The sequence below is a fragment of the Delphinus delphis genome, chromosome 5, assembly GCF_949987515.2.
Source record: "Delphinus delphis chromosome 5, mDelDel1.2, whole genome shotgun sequence".
Taxonomy (NCBI): Eukaryota; Metazoa; Chordata; class Mammalia; order Artiodactyla; family Delphinidae; genus Delphinus; species Delphinus delphis.
Genome location: NC_082687.1, coordinates 109,266,633 through 109,286,303, shown reverse-complemented (window position 1 = coordinate 109,286,303; position 19,671 = coordinate 109,266,633). Strand labels below are relative to the sequence as shown.

General features: G+C 40.3%; 1 protein-coding gene across 5 annotated transcripts in view; it reads left to right on the top strand.

The window, feature by feature from the left end:
• Window positions 1-16,022, top strand: part of CFI (complement factor I) — a 36,924-nt gene extending 20,902 nt beyond the window's left edge. For 2 of the 5 annotated variants that reach the window (XM_060012882.1, XM_060012886.1), the window contains 9 exons: window positions 867-894; window positions 1,305-1,327; window positions 1,492-1,512; window positions 4,355-4,390; window positions 6,230-6,333; window positions 6,505-6,608; window positions 9,440-9,717; window positions 14,135-14,239; window positions 15,611-16,022. In XM_060012882.1, coding sequence (XP_059868865.1) covers window positions 867-894; window positions 1,305-1,327; window positions 1,492-1,512; window positions 4,355-4,390; window positions 6,230-6,333; window positions 6,505-6,608; window positions 9,440-9,717; window positions 14,135-14,239; window positions 15,611-15,828 — 917 coding nt within the window. In that variant the 3' untranslated portion in view covers window positions 15,829-16,022. Of the gene's footprint in view, window positions 1-866; window positions 895-1,303; window positions 1,328-1,491; window positions 1,513-4,354; window positions 4,391-6,229; window positions 6,334-6,504; window positions 6,609-9,439; window positions 9,718-14,134; window positions 14,240-15,610 lie in introns of all 5 variants that reach the window. The other 3 variants (XM_060012885.1, XM_060012883.1, XR_009519596.1) reach the window with 2 other exon arrangements.
• Window positions 16,023-19,671: the final 3,649 nt, after the last annotated feature.

Here is a 19,671-nt window from a genome sequence, read left to right as displayed (position 1 = left end):
CAAGGAGGAGGACAGTGCCCTGACTTTTGCCAGTGCAGCTTGATAGCTTCCCTCACCCTCAGTTTTACTGAGATGTAATTGACATACAACACTGTAGAAGTTTAAGGTGTACAGCATGAGCTTGACTCATATACTGCAAAATTATTACCAAAATAAGTTTAGTTGATATCCATCACCTCATATAGTTACAATTCTTTTTCCTTGTGATGAGAACTTTCAGGATTTACTCAAAGCAACTTTCAAGTATACCATACAGCAGTGTTAACTATCGTCGCCATGCTGGTGACATCACTAGGCCCAGTGCTTATTTACCTTATAACTGCAAGTTTGTACCTTTTGACCACCTTCACCCAGTTCCCCACCTTCACCCAATCCCCTAGCCCCCAACCCCTGCCTCTGGTAGCCACAAATCTGACCTCTTTTTCTATGAGTTTGGATTTTTTAGATGCCATATATAAGTGAAACCATACAGTATACAGCTTCTCTCTCTGAAGCTCTACAGTTTGATTTCACCACTTCAGTATAATAATATTTTGGGTTTCCTCTCTACCTCCTCCTCTTCTTCCCATCTCCCTCCCTCTTCTCCTCCTCAGAATTTGTTAGTTTATCAGAAAAAAAAAAAAAAAAAGAATCCTACTGCAAGGGAATAACTACAACATAAAGCTTACTTTTAGTAGTAATTTCTTGAATCCGTATCAAAAATACATTTTGTCCACTGTCATTGTTACTTCAGTTTATCCATCTTTAGAGTGAGCTGTGCTTTGTATTTCAATAATGATTCTAATTTTTCCCTCTCTGAGAAAGGGCAAGTGAGAGCAGAGATGTGAAATAAATATATTAATATATTCATTGATCTCTCCTTTCAGGGAACAGATCAGAATCACTAAACCAAGGGAGGTTTGGAATATACCTTAATTTCATTTATCCTTTATAAACCCACTTTTTATTAATATAAGCTAAAAAGAGTAAATAAATTTTGTTTAACTATATAATAAGTCTGCTGTTGGGTATGTATTCAAATATATCTAAAATACGAATCTTTTTTTAAAACTGAAGTTAAAATGATTTCCTTGCTGTGGTGAAACTGGTGTGTGTTTAAATGTAAGATGAAACATGTGTTAAGCAGTATTAAAAATCAGAGTATTTGGTTGTGCCCACAAAAAATGGCATAATGTGGTTCCCTTTTATCTTTTTGTAAATATTAAAATTGTTATACTATTACTGAAATATTAATGATTAGTGTATATTTAATTCAAGTGAAAATGATCTCTTTGCTACAGTGAGTTTTTTGTTTTGTTTTTAGGAACTGGACATCCTGAAATTAAAGGTAAATCTATTTTTACAATAGATTTAAATAAATAAATTTTGTAAATTTATATTACAAAATTGAGAAGAAGAATAAGGTGTTCTAGCTTGAAATGGTATGCATTTTTTTCCAAATAAAAATTATCCTTTGCTGTGGTAATTTTTTTGTTTTTGTTCTTTTTTCAGGCGATGTACGTATGGCTCAAGGTAAAAAATTTATTAAATTTTGGGGATATTGCAGAATTGAAACAAAATACAAGCAAGCACTGCTGTTATCTTATATTTTAAGGTAACTATTAACTGAGGATGACATAACCGGTTTTAACATTTGTTTAGGCACAATGGCCTTCCCCCCCACCAACCCGGCAGTGTGGTAAACTTTCATTCCCACGCTCCCCGTTCACAGCCTGCTAGCCAAAAACCACCCAAGGTGCATTCCCTGCACATGTCACCTCTGCCAAATACCCTTCTCTTCCTTTGCTTTTTCCCCAAAACCAAGGCAGCTCCTGAAGAAATTGTCACCAGAGGAAAGATAACATCTTTTTATGACAGGTATTTCCTTATTTACTTTTGTAACAGATATCCCGAAATCTTCCAGCTCTTTAGGGTCATCCCTTTCTTCATTATTCATATAAAATGACTACTAAAAGTTTATCGTCCTCCTTAGGGTTCCTGAGTGACTTTTATATGCTCAAGATCAGCCCTGTTCTAAATGGCAATTTCAACTATTTCTTTGTATTCCCTCCCTCTTGTCATTTTGCCCTCCAAGGCTGCTGTCCTTTTTGTTTTGTTTTGTTTTTGTTTGTTTGTTTCCTCTTCTTTATTCCTTTTCCCCTTCCCTCCTTCTTGTCCTTCCTTCCTTCCTAGTTTCAGACCTCAGGGGCAAAGAGATGACTTAATTATATTCCTTAGCTCATTGCACATGATCATCTCTGTCTTTTTGTTTGTATACATTCTTATCCAGTGTGTACTGTTACCTTGTGAGCATACATCTGTAATTCACATAGTATTGTGTTCTAGATCTTATATTTCCTTTTTATCTTTTCACAAAGCGTTACGTTTTTAAGATCTGTCCATGTTGCGATGTTTCCATCTAATCTGTTGCTTCTAACTGCCACATGATAAAACACTGTGGTGTTCATCTTTCACAAGTGACTCCCTACCTTCTCAGTAATGGACTCTCAGCCCGCACTCACAGTGCAGTGAATATCCTCTCCTTAAGGATGTGTGGGAGGATTTCTTGGAGACGTCTAGCTGGGCCAAGAATTGTTGGGTCTTGGGGTATGCCTCTACTTAATCTGACAACCTAGGACCTGCTCATTCTCTGGCAGAGTGGTCCTCACCTCCACCGACAACACCCAAGGGCTTGCCTCAAACCCACTAACATTTAGTACCATGCAGCTTTCTAATTTTGCTAGTCTCATACTCTCCAGTGATATGGCATTGTTTATTAATTTGAATTTTTGTCATAACCAATGATTTTGGGTTTCTCTTCATATGCATACTAGCTTTTTGAGTTTCCTCTTCCTTTCCTTTCTTCTGTCCTTTTTCCAGTTCACATCTTTGGCCTCCTTTCATATTGGGACTGCAGTCTTCTTTCTTGTTGCATTCTAGATATTAATCCATTTTCAGTTTTAGACATGCAAATACCTTCTTCCATTCTGTCACCCATCTATTAACTTTAGCCAAGATTAAAGATTAAATTTAATCTTTAAATGTTTAAATCTTTATTTAATCAAAGTCATTGATTGTTTTTCTTACGGTCTGTGCTTTTGGAGTTTTATGCTGCTCTTCTAATATCCAGTATATCTCAGCTACACTGGACTTTCCCCATCTTCCTTTGTTGAGCATTTAATATGAAGTCTTCTCTTTGGTTCATGTTGTTGCTTTTGTGAAAGCTCTGAGCAGAAAATAACCTAGATGTGTAGCATAACAGATACATGTGTGTCTCTCCCCAAAAGAAGTTGGGAAATCCAGTGATAAAACACAGGATTGCTGCAGCAAAGTAACATTGCCCCTCTAGGCTGCACCCTCATCCAAGACAGAACAACACGTTGTGAGAATTCACCTTAGATCCTCAGGTCAAAGAACTGATGATCCTGTCCATGACTGAAATGTTCTAGGACAGTAGAGTGAAGATGGAATCATCCCATATAACTTCAAGCAAAGGTCTAAGAGAAAAAAAGGAAGAAGAGAGAATGTGTTTCTGTTTTTCTTTTTGTTTAACTTTTGACTTCTGCATCCCAGATGACTAATAATAACTATGCCTAACACTGAAACCAATTAAACATTGCATAACCCCTGTTAAGAGGTGCCTTAATATATACACAAAATGAGAAGACCCTTTTTAATGTCAGCTCAGGACTATTTTGGTCAGTGTCTATAACTGCTCCCTACCTTATATAAAGACCTTGCAGGGCTTCCCTGGTGGCGCAGTGGTTGAGAATCTGCCTGCTAATGCAGGGGACACGGGTTCGAGCCCTGGTCTGGGAAGATCCCACATGCTGCGGAGCAACTGGGCCCGTGAGCCACAACTACTGAGCCTGCGCGTCTGGAGCCTGTGCTCCGCAACAAGAGAGGCCGCGATAGTGAGAGACCCGCGCACCGCAATGAAGAGTGGCCCCCGCTCGCCGCAACTAGAGAAAGCCCTCGCACAGAAACGAAGACCCAACACAGCCAAAAATAAATAAATTAATTAATTAATTTAAAAAAAAAAAGACCTTGCAAATGCAGAGTTGAAAGAGATGCTTTTCTTCTCTGAACTGGGCACTTCGCCTGCTCTAAATGCAGAACTCTGCAGCACCATGAGTCTCACCATTCACTTGTGCCAACAGACACCTGTAGTTTGTGCCTGAAAATTTTCTTACATCGTTCATCTTGAGCCTTCACAATTACCTAGCTATAGAAAGGAAATAAGATTTTGTACTGTCCTTTTTAAAGGTAGGACAAGGTTTAGACAGATAATTATTAACGAAGTTTAAATGATTTTAATGATTTAATTCTTACTATAAACACGATATTAAACATTGGAACTTTTGTTTGATTCTAGAAGAAACAGAAATGTTGACTGCTGATATGGATGCAGGTAAGTTAGCATTCTTCTTTCTTACTGGTCCTTCACGGGTTAAATTTGCATTTTAATGTCATTTGCGTGTGTGTGAGTATGTACGCATATGTGCAATATAATTGATTCAAGCAACAATTACCTTTGATATCAATTTAAATAGAAAAGAATAACATTACTACTTTCCTTATCATTTTTAAGAAAAACAAGCATAAATGCTTCTTGAGAACTGCTTTTAAAATGGGTTGATTCATATGGCTAGTTTTGAAATGAAAACAACACTCTAGTCCTACAAAAGGTTTTTCTGTTTGTTATGAGATTTGTTAGGTCAGTTTTGTCAAAAACAACCAGATTTCAAGTGTGACCCAGGACATACATTTTGAAATAGAAAAATAATAGATGTGAATTGAATGAACCTGCTCTTTTGCAATATTTTAAACCATGATAACAGGAGGTCTGTGAAGATCTGTATGTTGGCCAGTTCTGCACTGAGGGCCAAATTTAATTAAAGTATTAAGTTTCTGGGAAGACAGTAATTGATAAGAGCTTTTGAGTCAGACTGACTCGTATTAAATCCTGACTCAGTTATCTGTTAGTTGTGTGACCTTAGGTGAGTAACAAGCTCAAATGCAAATTAGGAATGAAGTATCTCCCTATTTTAGGAGGTTTAAAAACTGAAGTTCATGTAAGACTCCCTTCCAATTGCCAGGCCCAAAAACTATCAACAATTTTTTAAAAATCAGGCAATGCGTGAAAGATTTAGATCTCAAAGCTACAGATATTAGTTAGAGGGATTTCCAACAAAGGCCCTTTATTTTCTATTCAAGGTAACATTAATTTTCAGATACTACCCAAGCTGGTTTCATAGTCCTCAAATGATGGGGTCCCTCTTCTTTCAAAGGTCCAAGCAGAAATTTAAAATTTATCATCACACTCTTCCCCCAACACAGTTCTTAGGATGGATGGGACTCCCCCCAAATTCTTTTATCCACATTTGTTCACAACTTCTCTCCCTTGAGGACCTACCTCCTTCTTGTATGTTCAAAGTAATTGAGAATGATATTAATTTTCCTTTCTCATTTGGGATGGCAGAAATTTTTGTGACATGATAAAATAGAGCGAGAGAATAAGAAGAGCATCTTGTACTTTTACTTTCTTCCTTTGTCATGAATTCTCTTGCAAATTCATGTCTTAAGCCTTGGTCTACCATGCCTCCCAGTGACAAACGTGCCTTGTCTGAGTGCTCACAGAGGAAGGAAATATCATCACATGTCAAGTGGCTAAAAACACAACCCCCCTCCCAGCCCACTGATCCTGGATTGTCCAGGGGTTCCTGGCACATTACTTCTCAGGGTTAATATGATGATTAAGTGATATAAACTATATACAAAGTACTTAGCATGGGGCCTGACAGAAAGTACTCAACGTTAACATCATTAATGTTAATATTATTGAAAAGAGTCCCATATAAACAACCTCGAGAAAGTAAAAACTATGAAAGTAAGAAGCTGGAGTTCTGCATGTGACCCCCATCCTGAACTGTCATGGTAGTAATGCCTGGGCATGTGGCTTCTCTTATCTTCCAGAGGCTGGTAAATGTTTAACCCCTCAGGCAGCCTCTTTCTGCCACTAGTCCACCTTGGGCAGAACTTCAGAGAATCAAGCCAATTTTAATATTAAGCCAGAATGTTTAAACAAGGTGACTAGCACAGCTTAGCATCTAAAATAACTTACTAATGAATCTGGCCTGTTTCATATTAGTTGTGACTCTGCTGTTTTTATGGCATAGATAATCAAGAAGTTTGCCCAGAAGGTAATGGTTTCAAAATCGTAATGATGCAATCTCTTCCTTTCTTAAAGAAAGAAAATGGATAAAATCGTTTTTCCCTAAACTGTCCTGTGGAGTTAAAAACAGCATGCACATTCGAAGGAAACGAGTCATAGGAGGAAAGTCAGCAAAAGTGGTAAACCCGCACAAAAAGTTACAATATCACTTCCCAGGAGCAGCCCAAGTTTGAAAAAATAGAGGTGGGGGTGGAATGTGGTAATTACAAGAGACTGAGAGTCTTGCCATGGAAATATCTTCGAGCCACGTGTCTGGGAGGATGGCAGTGACCACACAAATGTCTTTACAGGGAGACCTCCCATGGCAGGTGGCAATTAAGGAAGGTGAGAACATCAACTGTGGAGGAATTTATATCGGTGGCTGTTGGATTCTGACTGCTGCACATTGTGTCAGGTAAAAAAACGTCTCCAGTAGATGTTGGATTTCCTGAAACAATGAAGTTAGGTAATAGAGATTGTGGCAGGTGATAAATAAAAGCATATATAAGAAAAATAATTGACAAGTTCCACTCTATTATCTGCTAAACGCCCTCTGATATTCATGATCGGGATCCCAGAGGCCAATTCCCCAGAACCCACTGTGTTCCCCTCACACCAAACTGTTGATCCCAGCTGGCAAGGGCAGATCAAACCTGTAGGTACCAAGTTATTTCACGTGGCTCATTTGCATGGATCAAGGTCAGCCTGGAGAACAGGTTCAGAATTCTGCCCTCAGTTATGACCTTTAGAATGAATGAAGCACCATTTATTGAGCACCTCTTACAGACCAGATACTATGTCCAGCACTTTCATATATGTTATTTTGTTTTAATATTCTTAACGGTCCTAAGAGGTAAGTATTATTCCTCCCATTTTCTAGATAAGCAGACTGAGACTAGAAGTTACATAACTTGGCTAAAGCAACACTACAAGTCAGTTGCAGAGCCAGGGTAAAATCAAGTTCAACGTATCTGACAGTAACTTAGATGAAGGCCTGCTTAGAAAATCCGCAGGTGACCCGCAGTTGAGAGAGATAAGAAATCTGTTGAATGACACCCATAAAAATCCTCATGGATTGGAGCAATGCACCAACTCTAAGTTCTTCCTTCTGAATGACCCTTTTCTCTTGGCTTCTGTTACACAACACTCTCCTGGTTTTCTACCTACCTCTCTGGTCACACCTTCTCTGCCTTCTTTGCAGCTTCCTCCTCCAGTGACTGAGCATTCTTGCTCCCCTGAAATACCTGAGTTCCTCAAGGTGTATCCTGGCTTCCTCTTCTCTTCTTACTTCTTCTTCCTAAAATTTTCTGTCCTTTAAAATACCACCGTATGCTGACACAACGATATTTCCAGCCTAGACCTCTTCTCCAACCCTGACCCTACAGTACACTGACTATCTTGGCTCTATCAGAAGTAAATCAAATTCAAAAGGTCTAAGACCGAGCTCATGATATGCCCCTTCCCCCAGATACGGCCCTGACCCAGTGTTCCCTATCTCAGCAAATGACAGCACCATTCATCTAGCTACACGGGGCAGAAATCTAAAAATCTTCGCACTTCACTCCCTTAACCCTACCATAGCTCAGCCAGTGTATCACCAACTCCAGATGGCTTCTTTAATTTCCAATTATTTAATTCTCAAAACTTCTTTCCACTATTACCCTGCTCCCACCTCTTTCCTGGATTATACCAACCGATTCTGAATTGGCTTACCCACTGTCACTGCCCAGCACTGCCCCCATCTATCCATTGCCTACTGTGCAGCAAGAGTAGTAGTTCCATACCTGGTTTTGACCACTTCCCACTTAAAATTCGACGGCTTTGCATTCCTCTTGGGATAAAAAAACTAAACAAAATGTTTAACACAGCTCATTAGGCCCCGAGTGATGTGACCCCTATTTACCTTTGCCGATCTCGTCTTGCCCCACAGCGCCACTTCTTGCCCCTATTCCACCTGCTCTGGCCTTCTTTCCATTATTCAAGTGTACCTTGCTCCCTGCTGCAAAGAGACCTTCACATATGGTTTCCCATGCCTGAAAGCATCTTTCCTACCTTGTTTCCCTAGTTAGTGCTACTCGTTATTCAGATCTCAGCTCAATCTTCACTTCCTCAGAGAACCTTCCCCCACTCCCTAAAGTCTAAGCCCTCCTGATATGTTCTCAGAACCCATGTGCTGTGAGTTCCTCTCACTTTTTACAGTAGAATACATATCTTCACTGGTGTGATTATCCACTTAATGCTGCATCCTTTCCTAGACCCTGAGTTCCATGAAAGCAGGAACTATTTGCGATTTGCTCATTTCTGCATCCCAGTGGCTAACACAGTGCCTGGTAATAGTAGGTACACACTAAATATTTGTTAAGTAAATTGAATGGATCAACAGTTAAACATTAAACAATATTCAGGACCTCTGATCCTGAAAAACAACCAAAAGTAATATGAAACACAGCATTCTTGGAACTCTACATTTAAATAAAAGCATCTTGAACACTCATTAGTTCCTAGGACATCACTGTTTAACTGTAAGGTGATTCCCTGAGAAAGTGATGGTAGACACCCAATTTGCTGGAAACCACGAGGTGAAAATTGATATGAAAATAGAGTGAGGCATCGGGACAGGCAATATTTAGCTCATTCACCATCTCAACCAAATTCTAAAACAGCTGCTGTGTTCCAGGTATAATACTCAACACAGGCATCTATCTATAGATGATAAGACCCTATCTTTGACTTCAGGTAGCACAAACAGGAAGAAAGGCTTGTGAGCAAATAAATACAACGCAGAGTTAGGATGAAGTCAGTTTTAAAGGTGAGAATGATGACAGCTGTGGTCTTCACCCTGGGAACCTCTGGGGTTCTGTGCTCTGACTCCCTATTTCCTCAAGCACATTTCTTGCTAGACGCCTTCTGGTCTCTGCTTAAACACCTTCAGTGCCGGTGCTCTTACTTCAGAGGCAGCCAACTCATTCTAATTCTGGCATATCTGGTAGTTAGCAAGATCTTTATGTCCCTAATATTGAGCAGTTAGATGAACTATTCCTCTCTTCATTTACCTGCGGACTTTAATTCTGTCCTAAGCAAATTTAATTGCACTGTTTCATGACAGCAAAGATAAAAAAAAAAAAAAATCCGGGAAAATGAAAAACTTCCTTAAAAAGGGAGAATTTAAAGATGAAGCATCAGAAGTCCAATTTATAGTTGTTTTTTTTCTCACTATATTTATTTCCCTTTTCCTTTCTGTTACAGAATCAGCAGAATTCGTCGTTACCAAATATGGACATCATTTACAGACTTGTTAAGACCTGACTCTCAGATAGCTGTTCAGTTGGTAAATCAAATTATTATCCACGATAAGTACAATGGAGCCACCTACCAAAATGACATAGCTTTGATTGAAATGAAAAAACACCCAAGACGAAAAGAATGTGTGTTGCCTCATTCCGTCCCTGCCTGTGTCCCCTGGTCTCCCTATCTATTTCAACCTAATGATAAATGCATCGTTTCTGGCTGGGGTCGAGAAAAAGGTATGTTTTACAGTTTGTTAATCAGAATCCAGGGGCTGAAAAATGAATAGGAATAGAAATGCATAGGAGCTAATCTCCTAGTGTCCAGAGAGAAACATTGCATCAAATCCAGAAAAGTGAATGTCCAGCCAAGGCCAGCTCATGGGCATAGGACCTGTGTGGTTGCCCATGGGCTCTGGGCACCGAAGAGACTTGTGCTCGGTGTACTGCTCTATTGTCACCATCAAGAAATTCTTAATAAATTTTGCAGGGGCCCCACCTCACATTTTCAATTTTCACTTGGTTCTGCAAATTATGTAATTGATCCTGACCTAGAGTTTCAAAGGATACCTATACTCTGTGATATAGAAAAAAATAGAGTGACGGGGGACATATAGCATGGGCCTTCTGGATTTGTTGGAATGATATGGATGAAAGATAAAAAGGTTTTCAAAGGGATAATCATAGTATAGGCTGAGTCAGTGATCCCACAACCCTTCAGCTCTCTCCGCTGCCCTCCCCTATTCTCCATGCCTCACACCTCCACATCCCACAAAGAGAAAGAGAACATGAAGAATTCATTCTTTGAGCTTCTAAGAAGACTTGAGGTGAAAATTCATATGAATAAGAGATGTAGACCCTTAGGGACAAATTATTAGCAAGACATGCTAAATTGGAGATAGATTAGAATTAATTTAGGCCATGCTTTTCCCTTCTTCTCGAAGTCAGCCTAGAAATTTAGCTTCCTTTAGACCTCTTAAACTCTTTGTAAATAACTTCACTGCATTAGTCTAATAGACTCCTATTCCAACACATTCTTTATAATTGCCATATTGAAAAGTATAAAATACGCATGTAAATGAACCTGGATTTGTGGTATGTTTGAATACCCAAGATTTACAAAATACTAAAACTTTATTAGTAATTAATTCACCCAGAAAGTATTATGTCCTTATATTCGTTCTTTTTTTTTAATTAAATTTTTTATTGGCGTATAGTTGATTTACAATGTTGTGTGAATTTCTGCCATACAGCGAAGTGAATCAGTTATACATATACATATCTCCACTCTTTTTTTAGATTCTATTCCTATATAGGTCATTACAGAGTATTGAATAGAATTCTCTGTGTTATATATTAGGTTCTTGTTAGTTATCTATTTTATATATAATAGACTTTGTATGTCTACTATGTCATATGTCAATCCCAATCTCCCAATTTATCCCCTCCCTCCCCTTTCCCCTTGGTAACCATAAGTTTGTTTTCTACATCTGTGACTCAATTTCTGTTTTGTAAATAGGTTCATTTGTACCATTTTTTTACATTCCACATATAAGCAATATCATGTGATATTTGTCTTTGTCTGACTTACTTCACTCAGTATGACAATCTCTAGGTCCATCCATGTTGCTACAAATGACATTATTTCATTCTTTTTATGGCTGAGAAATATTCCGTTGTATATATGTACCACATCTTCTTTATCCATTCCTCTGTCTATGGACATTTAGGTTGCTTCCATGTCCTGGCTATTGTAAATAATGCTACAATGAACACTGGAGTGCTTGTAAAAATTCGAATTATGGTTTTCTTTCTCCACACCCTCTCCAGCATTTGTTGTTTGTAGATTTTTTGATGATGGCCATTCTGACCGGTGTGAGGTGATACCTCATTGTAGTTTCAATTTGCATTTCTCTAATAATTAGTGATATTGAGCATCTTCTCATGTGCCTCTTGGCTGTTTGTTTTTTTAATATCAACATTTTAATATTTTATGTCATTTTATTTTGGCTGCACCTTGAGGCTTGTGGGATCTTAGTTCCCCAACCAGGGATTGAACCCCGGCCTTTGGCAGTGACAGTGCAGAGTCCTAACCACTGGACAGCCAGGGAATTCCATGTTCTGTTTTTTAAAAACTTTTATTATGTATATTCACATGTACTCACAAAAGTAGAGATAAAAGTAAAATAGACCTACCTTTCCTCACGCAGCCTTCACAGTTATCAACATTCCACCATTCTTGTTTTAGCTCCCTGAATTGATCACAATCACAATCGGATAATTAGGAAAGTTTATTCGTAAAGGAGTTAATAACAAAGATGTAGGTGGGAGGTTGGGGAACCACAAGGGCTATGCAGGAACCCAGGACTAACAGTACCAGAACTGAGACCTTTCCTGGATCTGAAGGTATAAGGTGAAGGAGAAGTTACCAGAAGGAGAGTCTTAGGTAAAGCAGGCTACCTTGAGAGAAGTAATGACCTTGGGTTGAAGGTTATAGCCAGCCCCAATCTCACTATCCTCTCTCCTTCCCTCCTTCCCTTCTGCTGGAGTCCTCTGCTGGAAACCAGAGGTGAAGGCATTCCTATCGAGGCAATCCCTCCAGCTCAGGCTCTCAGGGCAGAGGGCAGGGCATTGACGGGTGGAGAAAGGATCCGAAAGAGAAATCAGGAGCTTTTCAACATATTCCCCCACATGCACTTACTTTTTCCTGGAGCATATCAAATCAAATCCCAGCTATCACGTAATTTTACCCATGAATACTCCAGTATACATCTTTACCAGGTAAGGACTTCAAAAACAAAAACAAAACCACAACACCCTTCATACTCAACAAAATAAAAATGATTCCGTAATATCGTCTAATAACCAGCTGTGTTGAACGTGCCTTAATTATTTACAAAAAATTTTTACAATCAGATTATTTCCATTGGGATTCAAACAGTGTCCACACATTGCATTCAGTGGCTATTTTTCTTAAATCTCTTTTAATCTAGAACAGTTACCTCTTCCTTTCATTTAAAACGTATTTATTTTAAATGGAGCTGGGTCATTCTTATTTTAGAATTTCCACACCTTGAGTCTGGATGATTGTATCCTTGATGTGGCATTTAACATGTGCTTCTATTCCATGTCTTTTCTATAAACTAGTAGAGATATTCTTATGCACTGATTTATTTATTAATCAAATGTGATTCAGCACATTTATTGAGCCCTTTCTGTGAGTGCAAGATAGTAAGGCTAAAGTGCTAAGGTCTCACTGCTGAAAAATATGGACCCAGCCAACAAACAGGAGATGCTGAGGCTACAAAGTGGGATGGCAAAGGCCAGCTCTCAAGGGACTTACAGTACAGAGACGCCATCAGACGTGAATGCCCCCACCAGACAGCAGAACGTGACAGAGGCTTCAAGAAACATACAAAACAGGAGTTCAGGGGAGGAAGCAATCTCCCGATTCTTAAAAATCTCTCACATGTTACAAGAGCTCCCAGTTTTTGAAGGCTTATCCTGAGTTAGGGGAAATAATAAATTGCTAATTTTTGAAAAGCTGTTATCCTGAATAAGGTAGTCATATTAAGACTAACTTGAAGTAGGACTTGAGGGAGAAAAAAACTCTTTCCTGATTTGCTACATACATTGGTGGATTTGTTTCTTCCTCTGCTTCCCAGAAGAGAAGAATATTAGTCCTACAGTTAACTACTACATGCTCAATACACTGCTAGGGTCTGTGGCGGTGTCCTCTCAGGATAAGCAAGAGGTCTCTGTCCCCAGGTAGTTTAGAGATTAATTGAGGAGCCACGTCATTTGGCATAAAATATTTAGTGTATAATAGAATTACTGAGTTCCTGCATTAATTACATAAATATTTATTAAGTAACTGATCTGTGCTAGCATGAGGCTGGGTGCTGGTGCAGCAGTGAATGAATCAGGCCTAGCCCCTGCCCTCTTAGAGCACATAAAAGTTGCTGCAGGCTGGGAGAAAGGAAGAGGGGAGACAGGGCAAAAATTTACTCCTTGTACCTGAGACATCTAGGTTGTTGTCATCTTCCCTGGACTGTCAATCAGCAACAGCACCTGGTCCTTGTCTTTCCTTGGACCAAGTTCAAGTCCCAAATCTGTGACTTAAAAGGAAAGGAAATCCTAAATCCTCTTTCAATCACTTTCAGATCGTTTAGGAGATAGAGTTCCTCACAGAAGCAAAAACACATAGATACTGGTAACTTCATATGTATTTCCTTCATCTTAAATTCTTATATTAAAAAGTTGTTTGCACTCTAACAAGCCCTTTCAAGGAAATAAGGGACTATAAGAAGACAGGAGCTATTTACGTAAGCTGATAACAGATTCCTAGCCATCCCCCAGCCCTGCCACTGGACTCAGTGATCAGAGTGGAATAGTCTATCCTATTCATCTCACAGTACCCAGGCCAGACGTTCAATAATGCCCCTTGACTATTTTTAGAAAGACAATTCTAGAAACTGGGGATACCATCAGTTGTATGACTAAGTTTGCTAATCAATTATCCTCAAAAGTTTACATATGTATTAAAGAAAATATATATTCTTATATGTTCCTAATGGTTTACTAAATTATGAAAGTAAATACTTAGAGCTCTCATTTGTAACTTCAAAATGTCTACTTGTTTTCTCTCTTTGTTTAGATAACCAAAAAGTCTATTCACTTAAGTGGGGTGAAGTTCACCTAATAGCAAACTGCTCTAAGTTCTACCCAGATCGCTACTTTGAAAAAGAAATGGAGTGTGCAGGTAAGCACTGACTGGCTTCTCAGAAATGTCTCTACACTCACTAACCTAACATGTTTTTCCTCCCCACTGAGTCACCCCCTTTATCTGGGCCTCCAACTCTTTCCTTTGGTCTCTGGCTCTTGCATCATCAAACTCTTTCAGCCCCTTTCCCTCAGCTCAAGTTCCACAATCTGATACCAAGAGGAAAAATCTTCCTTAAGCCATTATGCAGCAGTCTAGCAAGGTGATTGAGAGCACAGCCTCTGGAACCAGACTGCCTGGGTTTACATTCCGGTTTTTACCAATTACTACATGTGTGACCTTGAGCAAGTTTCCTCACCTGCAACCTTGGTGATCTTAATAGATGAGGAAAGTGAGATGCAGAGCAGCTATATAAGTTGCCCAAGTCTTACAGACGACAAGTGGTATATTCGGGATCAAAACCCAGACTTCTAAGTAAAAATCCAAATGATCTCATTTCAAATGCGTCCAGTTGGAAGTAAATTCTCCCTCCTCGGAAATCCCTTTATACTTCCCACAATACCTTCCACTCTCTCCTTTAAGATCACAGGGATGCTACTGCTACTACCTAACACAACTACAGCAGTCCCTACTTTTGTTGGTGACCCAAAGGCAGGGTACCAGCCAGAGTAGTGCATTTAGGACACTTTATTGAAACCATTTATAAATAGTGGGTTATAGAAAAAGGCAGAGTTATTGACCTCCTATAACTTCTTGGATACAGTGATTTAAAATCTTAGAAAGTCATAAGAGTGAGAAGAAAGTAAACAGGCCATTTCCTGTGCCCTCCCATCTTGAAATGGAGTTCAGGATTACAGAGGACAAAAGGGGCAATAGCACAGTTAAGAGGACAAGCTCCGAGGTCTGGCTGCCTGGGTTCAAGTCCAGGCTCTGCCACTTATTAGCTGTATGACCTTAGACAAGTTAGTTAACTTCTCTGTGTCTTGTCTCATCTTAAAATAGGGATAATAATGATACTTCTCTCATAGGGTTGTGGTGAGATTTAAAACAATGAATGACTAATACATATTAAGCACTCAATGATCACTAGGTACTTCTATTATTTTCCCACTCAGCCTTTGAAGCTACTTTCAGATTGCTATCTCATCATAGTATATGCTTCCACAAAGTAGAGGAAGGAGGGGGAGCCCTTGCTAAACTTGGAGAATGAGTAGAAGACACAGCATTTCCCAACCTGCATCTCTACAAGTCCGTGGGCCCACTCTGTAAGGGAGCGCACGTGTTATTGCCTGTTAGGCAAGTGTAAGAAAGTCAGTGTCAGTACAGTCATTGGTGGAAGAGGCAGGAAGTCGGCATGGCAGCCTTGACAAATGGAAGTAAATGATTTTCTTTTTCCTTGGTCTTTCTCAGGTACAGATGATGGTTCTATTGATGCCTGTAAAGGGGACTCTGGAGGCCCCTTAGTCTGTAAGGATGCCAACAATGTGACCTATGTTTGGGGTGTTGTGAGTTGGGGTGAGAACTGCGGAAGTTCAGAGTTCCCAGGCGTTTACACAAAAGTGGCCAATTATTTTGACTGGATTAGTCTTCATGTAGGAAGGTCTCGTATTTCTCAGCACAATGTATAAAAAACTGTGCTCTCTTCTTTCTACTCTTTTTCTCTCAGGAGTTACATTTTAATTGAAATGATACTGCATAAGTAGTACTTCTTCAAGGAAAAAAAATAAAGGCAATTTTATTGGACATTTTTTTAAAGGTCTCTACAAAGTTTATGCCTTTTTGGAATTCTGTACAATTCTCAAATAAAAATTCTAGTCAAGCATACATATTTTATTTATTAGAAAATGTGATTGGGCTTCCCTGGTGGCGCAGTGGTTGAGAGTCCGCCTGCCGATGCAGGGGACACGGGTTCGTGCCCTGGTCCGGGAAGATCCCACATGCCGCGGAGTGGCTGGGCCTGTGAGCCATGGCCACTGAGCCTGCGCGTCCGGAGCCTGTGTTCCGCAACAGGAGAGGCCACAACAGTGAGAGGCCCACGTACCGCAAAAAAAAAAAAAAAAAAAACTACAAAACACAGCTTAGGGACTTCCCTGGTGGCACAGTGGTTAAGAATCCGCCTGCCAATGCAGGGGACACGGGTTTGAGCCCTGGCCCAGGAAGATCCCACATGCTGCGGAGCAACTAAGCCTGTGCACCACAACTACTGAGCCTGCGCTCTAAAGCCCGCAAGTCACAACTACTGAAGGCTGCGTGCCTAGAGCCCGTGCTCCGCGACAAGAGAAGCCACCGCAATGAGAAGCCCGCGCACCTCAACGAAGAGTAGACCCTGCTCACCACAGTTAGAGAAAGCCCACGTGCAGCAACTAAGACCCAACACAGCCAAAAATAAATTAATTAATTAATTTAAAAAAAACAGAAAAAACACAGCCTAGTTGCAGCCACCCATAAGTTCCCATTCCAAGGCATTTAATCATTCAGACAAGAATCAGCACAAAACAGCATATTTTGTATTTTCATAATTTGTTTTGATAATTTTGACCATAGTTTCTTTCCCTAGTTCCTCTTTCTATTTTTTCTTCCTGCACTACAATTGTGTTTTCTCCCCAGTACTCCATGGACACGTCTCTTGTGAAGTTCACCAATAACCTACATGTTATTAAATCCAGTGATCAATACCCTGTCCTCACCTTCTTGCACACCCGCTGAAGTGATGGTTCTATCTTTCTTAGACACACTGGAATGTAGCGCTCTCCTGCTGCACTTGCCTGTTCCTTCTTAGTCTCCTTTGCTGCTGCTTAGTTACCTGACCCCCTACGGCTTAGACCCTGTTCGCTCCTCTTTACATGCTCACTTTTTAGAGGATCTTATCTAGTCCCATGGCTTAAAAGCCGTTTCTATGCTGACGACTTCCAAGTTTATTTCCAGCTCTTATCTCACTTCTGAACTACAAATTCAGTGCAAGCTTCTCAAACATGGTATGTCTGAAATTGATTTTCTAAATTTTCCCTGAAATCTGCTTCTTCTGGACTCCTCCCCATTTTAGCTGGTAAGAACTCTCTATCTTTCCAACCGTTTAAGCCAAAACCTCAGTGTTATCCTTGAGTCTTCTTTCCCTTTATACCACATTCAGTCCATCAGTAAATCCTGTTGGATCTACCATGACGTTACATCTAGAACGTGACCACTTTTCACACCTCCACTGCTTCCTCCTTGGGCCAAGCCATAATAATATCTTACCTAGTTTATAATGTCCTAACTGGCTTCCTGACTTCCTCTCCTGTCCATCCACAGTCAAAGTATATATAGACAAACTAGCCATTTGCTAGCAGGCAAGACCTGGAAGCTGTGGGTTTGCAACCAAGTGTCTGTCTCGATAATAACAGGTTTTGCTGAGTAGATGAAAGTGCTCTGTAAAGAAGCCTCAAATGCTATTTGGGAGAAAAGATGGAAGTGGGTCATCTAGGAGTTATGTGATATGGTCAGTCAGGGCTGGCTTCACCAGCAAGCATCCTGTGCCAATGCACAAGGCCCTGAACCTAGAAGGGTTCCAGACTTGCTTTTGTATCTCCCGTTATCACCTTGAAGTTCTTAATAATTTTTGAACAAGGGGCCTTGCATTTTTACTTTGTGCTGAGCCCTGCAGATCACGTAGCTGGTCCTGTGGTCAATGCCACACCCTGGTATCTGACAGCAGGAATTCAGAGGAAAAAGTAAATCTTGGAATCGTTGCAGCAGAACAAATATCTAATGATTGATTATGAAAGAATGTGAAAATAAAACTTAGAATCTTGTTTTCTGGAAAGATGGCAGTGATTTCCATGAAGAACACAGTAGAAAAGGAGATCTGTTTGAGAGAAAAAGAGAAGATCTCTATCAGCCAGAGGAAATGGAGTTTGAGAATTTAATCCCTAAGGAAAGATGCGACAACAAAGACTAAATCTGAATCCTCAGAGCTGAGGCTGTATTTAGGGTAAAGAAATTAGATGAGATCACCAAGGAGTAAATGTATACAATAAAGGTAAAAAGGAGAGATTTGGGGTGTCTATAACAGGGCTGGAACCAGGTAACATTACTATACAGTATTCTGTCTTTTTTTCTGAAGACTTATTCCCATACCAGTGAGTTTCTCTGAAAGAGCCGAGCCTGGTTTAAATGTTCCCCTGGTGCAGCTAGGTGGGACCTCAGAGGTAATCTGGTACAACATCCAAACTTCAGAGATGAGAAACCCAAAGCTCCAGAAAGCTTAAAAAAAAAGAATTCTGTTTCTTTTTCCCAACTGTTGAAATGTGCTGTCCAAAAATTAAAGAAAAAAAAAATCTTTGGCATCTGGTGATGGCAGAAAGAGACCTTGGGAAGTCCCTGGAGGTCCAGTGTTAGGACTCGGCGCTCTCACTGCCAGGGTTCCATCCCTGGTGGGGGAACTAAGATGCCGCAAGCCACCTTGATTTGACTGGATACTGTCACACGACTGCTCTGCGGGCCCCTCAACTCCTTTACTGTAAAAAGGATAATACCTCTCAAGCACATTTCTCCTCTTCCTTCCACTGTAGTTCAAGTTGATCACAGCCCAAGGGTGCCTGGCTGAGCATCTGAGGGCAGACTTAAGGCAGGCCGGTCTCCACTAACCTAGCCTGGGGTTGGGCTCATCTGGCGACCACCTTTTTTGTTTCTAATTCGCCCAAAGTTTGTATTCCTGAAAAGCGGTGTTCTGAGTGTAAGAGATCAAGTCCATGAAGTGCCTGGCACAGACTAAGCTCTAAATAGAGAGATAATTCTTATGAGCTCTGCACTGCACATGTATTATAAACTCATGAAGCTTGTAAGAAACACAAAACGGCAAACTAGAATTTATTGGTAATTCTTATAGAAAGGACACATCTTTTCTCAACACTTGCAATACGGCCCTGGATCTTACTGTAAAATTCTTGGAAACTGCCAGGATACTAAGATAACTATTTATAGCTCTGGTAGAAATTACTGCAATTGTTATTTAAGGATTCTGCGCTGCACTGGGAAAAAATACAGGGAAATGTCACTGGAGCCATCAAGTTACAAAATATCTTGAGTAGGAAAACTGTGCTTTCCTTTTCTTTTTTAAACTGCGTTGAAGTATGGAGGACGGCTTCTTCCTTACCAGGGAAGAAAACTCATGGTTTTATTGTCAAACCATTTTCTTCTTCCAAAATTTCTAAACTAGCATCTAGCTCGTCTTTGTCAGCCAGGCACCACCACGGCCTTGGGTTAACATGTTCCAATCCCGTTCCCCCAACGGCGGCCACCGCGGTTAGAGAGGACCGGGTAAGGACCCGAGGAGGTGAGATGCGCGTTCGGCCCACGTATCCCGCAGAATCACGATTTCAAGCAGCGCTCTCTACAGGGGATTACGGGTAGAGAGGGTGGGGGGTGGCTCATTTCTCTGACGTTGTCTACACCCTGAAAAGCTTGTCGCTCGGGGTGACTGGGCTGCACCC